The following is a 9,502-nucleotide window of genomic DNA, read 5'->3' as shown; positions in this document are numbered from 1 at the left end:
TTCCTTGTATTGCTAACAACATTGAGTGCTGTTGAGAAATTGCCACTCATTATTTTTGTATTTTACATGTATATTTTTTATGCTGCCAATGTGAGTAAAATCACATGTCGTCTATTCTAATGCTGCTTTTTATGCCATTTCCGAATCCAATGTAAAAAAAAACAACAATAAAAAACAAAGCCAAATGTTATGAACACTTGAACCCCAAATGGTTCATATAGACCTTTTTTGGAACGTAATCTGTTAAATAGAATTTGAAAAAAAGGGAAACTGTATATATTGATACATTTCCATATCAAAAGACTTCCTTATGTAGCTTGTCCCTCTACAAGCTGTAATTCAAAAGTAAGAAAGTGTATGAGGTCACTGTTTACCTAGGAGTCACGCTCTAAAATTACAGTGTCTATCCATAAGGCTGTCATTTTCCCATTATACATTTTTCAGTCAACATCTGTAATTTTTAATCCAGTCCAAATAAAGAAAACCATAACTCCCTTTGAAGCATCCATCTCACTTTTAATTACCAAAAAGGTGATTTTTTGGACATGCACTGTAGACCGTCTCCACGGTGCGAGACTGGAAGACCACTTTACTTGTGGTAAGCTGGAAATTCAACATGGCATCGACCATATCTCGGTTTTGCGAGCCTTGACACTCCAATAAGGTGTCATCTTTCAACATCTTTAATGCTCTAATTCTGCCTAGACCATTCTAAGACATACACAGGAAACAAATCACATATTTCATTATTTTAATTAAATGAGCTGAATCAGGTTTTTCAGTTTCAACTCTAGGGCTTATTAGTTAGTACAGCTAATAAACAACAGACAATCAAGGGACAAAAAGCAACAGGATGATTTGCCGGGTACAACAGTAGCACTCTAACACACCCCAAAGCATGGACAAAACACCAAACAATATTCACACACACATACATAATATAACTTGATTGTGAAATGTGAATTGTATGTTTGTAAGATTACAATAATAGATCCCTATCTGTAGAGACACACCGCTTAACATACAGACTGATATTTGAGCTAATACATAGTTCCTATGTGCAGCGTTGTGTTCTTTTAAACCTCTTCTACCTAAAGTTCACCAGCAGGCAATTTATATATATATATATATATTTGAGTGCCCTTCTAATCAATTAACCCCTGCAAGCCATGTATCCCTACAAGAGACGTATCTTTTTAAATTGTTGATCCCTACGTTGCACAGCATATCACAGGAAAACAACAGGCTAAGCACTCGCCTTAGCATTAGCACAGGTAATGTCCCTTTTGTAAGTGTGAGATGCACAATGAGTCAACATCAAACACTCCTGTAGTGTCTCATAACATCTCCTGTAGTGTCTCATAACATCTCCTGTAGTGTCTCATTACATCTCCTGTAGTGTCTTATAAGATCCCTCCATAAATAGATCACCTATGAATATATTTCATAACTTTATTTCTCACTGGATTACAATCCACTTTGGAAATGTTCAGGTGTGAAGGTGTACCATTACTCTAATGACATCTTTGGTTGCTCAGACTGTATGAAATAGTATCTTCAACGTAATTTTTGATTCGTGGAACTCACATATTGGCATAATATTTTGTGGTTTATCATATCGCTCAGTAATATCCACTTTTCCAATACTTTAGTCACAATCTCACAGGTGTTAGGTTTCTGTAGGTACCAGATTGATTAATACTTGTAGCCCTATTTAGGGTCTGTTATTTTAGGCCCACATTTTTTTAAATAAAAAAGATGGTATAGGTGAGCAATATGTGTAAACTTGAAAATTCTATAAATTTCAACTACAATTTCAGCTCTATTACAGCAAAAAAGTTGTGAGGTGAGAGGAGATTTCTTTTTTTTAACTATTTTTAGACGGTTGGGGTTTCAAAGTATTTCGTAATTCCTACCTACATGTTACAATACTGCAATACTTAAAAGTGTATTTTTTTTAAACTTTAATATGGTGTACATTTTATGAGGCCAAATTTAAAAGTCAATCATTCCAGCCCTCGTGTCACAGCTTAGCCTAAAGCCCTGGCTATTTATTTTTCACAGTTACAAACAGTTATGATTAAGTCAGTGTGTTTAGATATTCAGTTTATTCCTTATTAATGTGTATATTCATAATGAGTTTCCCTGGGAACTGACATTCAATACTGAAAAGGAAACCAGACATGATAGTAGAGCGAGAGACTGACAATTATAAAGAATACTTGCATTGTTGTTGTGGAATGTTATAGATGCGTCAACTGATACATTCTGACACATGAGCTTGTATTGCTAGTCTTTACTGCAGTAAACAAATGTTGTTAATATTAGGACAGTCAGAGTATACAGTTTGGAAATAATAATACTCGGTTAGTCATATTTTCAAACAAGTACAGCGAAACCATGGAGTTGGGTTCTCTTATGATTTATGTGCTTATAGGTACAATAACAAGTGAAGTTAGTGTTGAAAACAAATGCAATGTGTTAATTCCAAGTGTGTTGCCAAGTTTGGAGTGGCTCTATGCAAGGTAAATGTTATGTTAGTTTAAAGTTCAATTGCTTTAAATTGTTACTGTGTTTTGCCCTATGGCAATGTAGCAGACACGACACACCAGTTACTGTTAAATTGTAAATAATATACAGTAATAATGATGATTGCCTTGGTGGTGTTACGTAAAATTATGATGCAACAGTAAGTCAGTAAAATAACAATGAAAGAACATAGATAAATAAATATAAATAGTCTACCAGTTTTAGTGCTAGCAGTCATACTGTATACATGCCTAGAAATAAATTGTATTTTTCTTACTAGGAACTGCTTCAAAGTTCACTGTACACCACTAACATCATTGTTACAATTGACAGTAGTCGTTATATTTAACCAGGTATTCAGCAGTCAGTGTACAAGACAACATTAAATAACAATGAAGAGGGTAGCCCAAAACACTTTTCATTGAAAATGAAATGTCAGACAATGTCTTTTAAGTATTATTAGGTCATTATGAGTTGTACTAGTTTTTCCACACAGTAATAATAAAATACCACGAGGTTTGCAAGCACCCTTTTCCAGCCTGGTGACGTAAACCTTATTCAAAATAGTTTCCAGGAATTTAAGAGCCAATTCAATTTCAGAAGGACCCAAGTCCTTGATGTCTGTATGCATAATAGCACATGCATCTTTTGATTTAGTATTGTAAGAAGATGGCCAAGACAGTGAAAATAGTGCATTTAACTCTACACTTGCAGTGCCTCTTGAGTCAAGAAAAAAAAGTTCACCTTGTCTGAATAAAATAAAAAAATGAAATAAACAACCTGTTCTCACCATCTGTATACAATACCTCATGTTTACAAAGTAAAAACCTTCTGAAATGAAAAAAAACGTAAATACAGAAGTATCTAATTTGCATATTAATGCACATTACAGGGTACAAATTACTCAGGTTTGTTACTTGTCATTTAGTCAACCAAGTGTCCCATACAAAGTCTGTTTGTTACTTGTCATTTAGTCAACCAAGTATCCCATACAAAGTCTGTCACAGACCAGGACTCCAGACTATGGCTGAATTCTCATAGACATTCAAATTCAAAGTTTCAAAGAGTGAAAAAGTATCAAGATATGGGGGATCCTGATTATTTCTGTATTAAAATTTGCAAACCTGTCTATATTCACGTTTCAACTTGAGTTTTGAATTCAGGCCATAGAATTGACAGAGGTGGATGTTTTGGTAGGGGGTGTGGTCTCATCTGGACAATCATTGTTTGTTTAAGATAAGCGAGTTTCTGTTTGTGGGAATGGAATTATGGTAGCTAGTACATCACAGAATAAAGAAGAGCATGAGGATGACTAACAAAACGGCAAGCAGGATACCAATAGCACACCACTGTCGCCGATCTGGAGACGAGAAGGAAAGGAACAACGCAAGTGTTATACCGATACCATTTACTGGTAACTGCATCAAAACATGCAATGATGTACAAAGAAATTACCCTTTTAAATTATTTTTCGAAGCACTTCTTGGCAATTTGTGGACGTTTTTTTTAAATGATCATTTATGCGTTATGGCCTCTTTAGATATGACACAGATATAACAGACATAACACCACACAGTGTTAGCGATGTCATGTTTTGGCCATTTTGAAACAACTTTTGTGATATTGATTTTTCACCCTGTGTTCTGAAGTGTAAACAAGAAGCCGCACATGGTATGGCCACACGGGCATACTTTTTCAGAGAAATTTCAGAGAAAACATCAGTTCTACCGCATATTGAACTGATCCACTGAAAAAGTCCAAATAGGAAATTAACTTACCACTCGTCATGTGGGAAACCTTTGCCAGCTTCTTCATTACACTATCCAGTCTGGAATGAGTGCTGTCCATCTCATTTCCAAAATCATCTAGCATCCTTCAAGAGAACATTTCTACAATTATCAACCAAACAGGGCATTATGTTTAGCTATGTAACGTGTTTCTATGAGAAAGAGTATGAAAAAAAAACAATTTTATTTCCAAAACTGGGTAATAAAAATAACAAGCACAAAAGGCTTTTTTTGGTCCACTTCTGCATCTCTCAAATGTGTCTGAATGGAGATGGTTGTGAAACATACACGGCCTGTTCGTCAAGTTCCATGCCGATCCTCTCAGACATGTTCTTCAACACCCCAATGGTCCCAGAGACCAGCTCCAGGTGCTCGTCCTGCTTCTCTGCAATGAGCTATCACACACACAAACACACACACAAACACACACACATTGACACCCGATGCATCGGAGAAGATTAATAAGAGGGCGACAGCCAACAATGTGTTTCCTAGAAAAACTGTGTATGATACCTGTTGTTGAGTTTGTTGTTCATCTAAGAATTGGGAGTTTGCGGTTTGGAGTTCTCCGTCCAGACGTGTGTATTTGTCGGACTCTGGTTGCCAGATTGGACCCTGAGATCCACTGTTCCCTAAAAGAGCCTGCAGATATAAAGCGAGTTACGCTGAAGGTTATTGGAGATGGAATATATTCACAAAATCATGACATTTCAAAAACTGATTTCTCTATATGAGGATACAATTAATCCATTTGGGTAAGTGTTTTCAGATGATTGCCAAATAAGAAATTTTTTTGTCAAGGAACTGAAGAAGGAAGCGTCAGATCTGACACCTCAGGCAAATGAGACTCCTATGGGAGCCACTTCTGCTGAATTCTAGCTTCACTTTGCTTCCAGTACAGCTTAAAAAAGAAGAATGTAAATTGATGACATCTCTGACACGTCCTTCCTTATATTTCTTAGCAAGAGGTGCATTTGGCAATTCTGTTCAGTTACAAACTAACCTGGCGGTTTTTCCTGTCTGTCATGGCCAAAGCCGTTGGACTGGACATGTGTTCTTTCATTTCCTAAAAAAGACAAAAAGACAAATACAACAAACCTATATGAAACTAAAATGTCCACTGACATGCTCAGAGTACAGTTGTATTAAAACAATTTCATTCTGAATATCTGTGGTTTGGGATGCATGGATATATTTACAATCAGTCAATACATTGGGTATTCATTGATAGTCCCCTGCTTTTATTGGACTGCAAGCACATAAGCGGCTTCTCACATTTACAAAAATTATAAAATCACTTGACAATTCATGCTGCTTTGTTTACAATGCTACACTTTAAAGTTTGACTGAAAGATTGTTGTTGATCATTTGATCCAACAGAGACCAGGGAATGTTTAACATTTTAAGTTAATTCATCACACAACACAAAAAGACCAAATGCAAAATTGGAAAAGAGCATGGGATTTTCACTTTTTTGTTTGTTTCCAATAAACTGAAAATGGCAATTTCAGACTTTATTTTTTATATTGAAGGGACATTTGGATGTTGGACTGGAAAACTACTGTGCTTTAATTTTTCAAGCTCTTGGAACAGACCCAGCCATGATAATGGGGATTATTTCTAGTTGGGACTTCCCTCTTATTGGTCAGTGAGCGTCACTAGTATCTGGAAATTCCAGATATTAATGACAGGTTAATCGTTAACACTGCGCAACCAACATTTTGCAAAGTGTAAACGATTAACCTGGCATTTTGATTTCAATACTAAACTCAAAACACTTATCTTTACAGTAACACAAAGGTCTATTAATTTTTTATGTTTTACTCACCTTAACAGTTTGTCTGGTGCTTGTGATGAAAGCTTTACGTTTAGTCATTTCCAGAGCATCCAAGTTGAATTTCTTAGGGTTGGATTCAACAATACTTATGTTAAAATTAAAGAAACGCTTCCATCTCACCTCTAATTGTATGAGTAAAAGAATGTGTGTGTGTGTGTGTATGTGTATAAGTCAGCAGCATCACCAAAGGCTTTGTGTGTGCAACACTACTTGGATTATAGCAGTACTCTAGCGTAACATATGTGCTACTGGGATCATGACAGGTAGCTTGCTTTTCAGCCTTTTTTTTTTACACTATCCAAGTCAAAAAGGGAAAAGGATATTGATTGTCTCATCAAGGTCTTCCAAGTCCCATTCAATAGACCTCAGGCTATTCCTCAGTTCATTGGTGGTCCAGTCAACCTCCTCCTTGGAAACACCACCAGGGTCCTGTAAAAGCTCGCTCCATCGCTGATGCAGGCCTTGTGCTGTGTTTACGGCTTTCTGTACCTCCCTAAAAACAATTAAAATACACGCCTTGGTTACAACTATTATTAGAGCATGCGCATTACTGTATTTGATGTCTAGCTAACCAGAAGAGTATGGTATACTAGTGAGTTTCCTAAACCACAAGACACTTTGTCACACACACATCGCATTTGCACTACTCACAATTCGTGTAATATTTTTATTATATTGTATTTTATACTGTAAATTGGCTACTTATATTTTATTTTATGGCAACTTATATTCTACTTTATTGTATATTTTATTTTAAATTGTATTCCACTTAGTATAGCTAGTTTATGTATCCTTAGTATAGTTAGACCATATATCTAAATTTAAGATTCCTATATGTTTATTGTATGCACCTTCCTGCCAAAGCAAATTCTTTGTCTGTGCAAACTTTCATGGCGAATAAATCCCTTTCTGATTCTGATTCTGATAAGATCACTAGCTCTATCCCACACATCCTTGGAGTTAGCTGGGACGTGGAGCCATGGGTAAGCTAATCGTCAATAGCTATCGAAACGTCGAGGCTAAACAGAATAATGTAATCGAACTGTGTACTGTACACTATTTATCAAACCAGCCCAACACAATCATGAGTAACGGTGCTGCTTGTGAGAAGACTACCGGCTGTACTCAACTATCTAGCTAGCGAAACGGCCCCTGGCATGTCAATTCCCCATTGTTCATAGTACAATAAGCTAGCTAGCTAGTTGTAGCCCTACTTACTGTAGCCTAGCGTGGCTAGGATAAGTAGGTATAGACAAAATGCTATTGAAGCAAGATTGCTATACATCCCGGGTGAGGTATTGCTAAAGTGACGTTACTCACCCTTTAACGACGAAAAACGGATCTTCCATCGACATCTTGAGAAACCGAATTGTTTGCAAAAAATTTGAAAAAAGTTAGTCTCCACACTCATCTACTTCATACATGCTTGCCTTCTTCTCTGTCTGTGTAACAACAAACACAGAGAATGGAACCTACGGAGACCCTACAGGGACATAATGGTGCAAAAATTATTAGGTGGGAGGAAAAATATTTTTCCAAACTGCGTGTTCTCTTGCATATTTTCTTACATTCTCTTGCAGAGATATTTATTGAGTTCGACCAACGGTAGGCTACTTAAGTTTTAATTTCTCGCTGGCAGTCGAGCAGTGGTTCAGACAGCACACCTTTGCAATTGAGCAGTTCATAGAGTTTTACTTTGAGTTTGGACTAAAGTACAAAGAAATGGTCAGTGCTAGGCTCAAGGCATGGTTTTCACTTAAATATAAGACACCTAAAAAATTAACAGCAGACACAGAAGAGGGCTACTGGGAAGTCTCTGGATGGGCCCACCCCAACAACGTGCTTCCACCAGGTACTTATCCTACCAACTGATGTATGGTCGGGAGCCACGGCTGTCCACTGAGGTATGTCAACGTTTGATATTGTTTTCTTAAATATTGCAATATTTGCTCAAAGATTCTCAATAGAATGAAAAAAAAAACACTGGCGTTATGCAATTTATCTACTGCGTGTTCTGTTTTATCATGCCATTTCAGATCACAGGAGGTCGAGTTTGACGGGTCTGTTGAGGTCACCAAAGAAGACGACCTCCATGGCAGGGCCAACAATGACGAGGAGGTTTTTGACAAGGTGAAAGATATGACCTAACAGTACATCACATATTACACAACTGTACACTAGCTTTCACCCCAAGGTGCACTCAATTTTCGCAACACCCATGTGTACCACCCATCTGAGTGGTGCTAAGTCATTGTTAAAGCAATAACAATGCATCACTGATATGAACTTATAAAACACAAGAGAATATAAAGCTTAGCTGCTTTCCTTTCTCTTGAACGTTCAAAGTGCAACTCAACGTGGTGGCACTAACCCTAACCCTGTATTTAGAGGGCATTACTGTAATAACTGCAAGGTTCTTTTTTAATCTGAAATGTACTTACATAGCTAGTTGACAATACGTCTGCATCCTGAAATCCTGAAATATTGCAGATTTATTTTATTAAGAATTGTAATTGACCAAACCTCAATATTTATACATGAAGAATTTCAGCTTACCACTTAACAATATTGATACATAAAACTCATTAAAGTATTAAACAGATTAAAGCAATTAATTGAAGATAAATTGTTTATTGTTCAGGGAGTCTAGTATCATTCAAATGTAAACAAATGACTACATTAAGGCCTATTTAAAGGAAAGCTATCCGTAGGATGCTGTTATTTTACCCATGGAACGCTAAATAGTTAATAATGACTACAGACTGTCAAGTTCCAATAAAGTGACTGATCACTATGAACTATTCCTGAGTAGCATCTTATTTACAGGATGTCCATTTCAGTGTAATCACTGAACAGAATATTAACAAACTCTGTGCGGAAGTCTGGGTAAGAACTGTACGTACATGGTCAATCAAGAGTAGTAAGTATGAACAACTGGCCTGCTGCTGAGGCCAGATTCTGCATTGAAGCTTACGATTTGATCAACACATATATCAGAAAAACAAGCATAGAAACCTTTCTGCTTTGCTTTGGTCAGAATTTCTGACATAACGTCGCAGATTATTGAATACCATCTGTTCTTTCTGAGAGCAAATCACCTGTGATGTTTGAAGTAGCTGTGCCACTTTTTTTGGCAGTGGCCACACGATTTTCTTTGTCTGGTACTTTCATCAGTGCAAATTGCATGGTTTTGGAGAAGCAAGCTATAATGGCTGTATGAGCCATTGTTTTTATGGCAGCATCCAAGGTGATTGTTGTAGGGATACAAAAAGAGCCCATTCTAAAGAGGTCAAGCAAAAAAGCTAGTCGTTGCTGCCCTCTGGTGTTTGGAAGTAATAACACCTACAAC

The 9,502-nt window shown here is 36.8% G+C and overlaps 1 protein-coding gene across 1 annotated transcript; it reads right to left on the bottom strand.

Moving 5' to 3' along the window:
- Positions 1 to 736: 736 nt before the first annotated feature.
- stx6 (syntaxin 6) lies at positions 737 to 7,624 on the bottom strand. Its single transcript, XM_047049816.1, has 8 exons — positions 7,474 to 7,624; positions 6,477 to 6,646; positions 6,145 to 6,239; positions 5,320 to 5,382; positions 4,830 to 4,958; positions 4,605 to 4,711; positions 4,308 to 4,402; positions 737 to 3,889 (listed from the first exon to the last, which is right to left on the bottom strand). The coding sequence occupies exons 1-8, from the start codon at positions 7,506 to 7,508 to the stop codon at positions 3,813 to 3,815; spliced, it is 771 nt and encodes a 256-aa protein (XP_046905772.1). The 5' UTR covers positions 7,509 to 7,624; the 3' UTR covers positions 737 to 3,812.
- Positions 7,625 to 9,502: the final 1,878 nt, after the last annotated feature.

Source organism: Hypomesus transpacificus, chromosome 26 (assembly GCF_021917145.1).
Source record: "Hypomesus transpacificus isolate Combined female chromosome 26, fHypTra1, whole genome shotgun sequence".
NCBI lineage: Eukaryota > Metazoa > Chordata > Actinopteri > Osmeriformes > Osmeridae > Hypomesus > Hypomesus transpacificus.
Note: the sequence above shows the minus strand (reverse complement) of the source record. Positions and strands in the feature narration are given on the sequence as shown.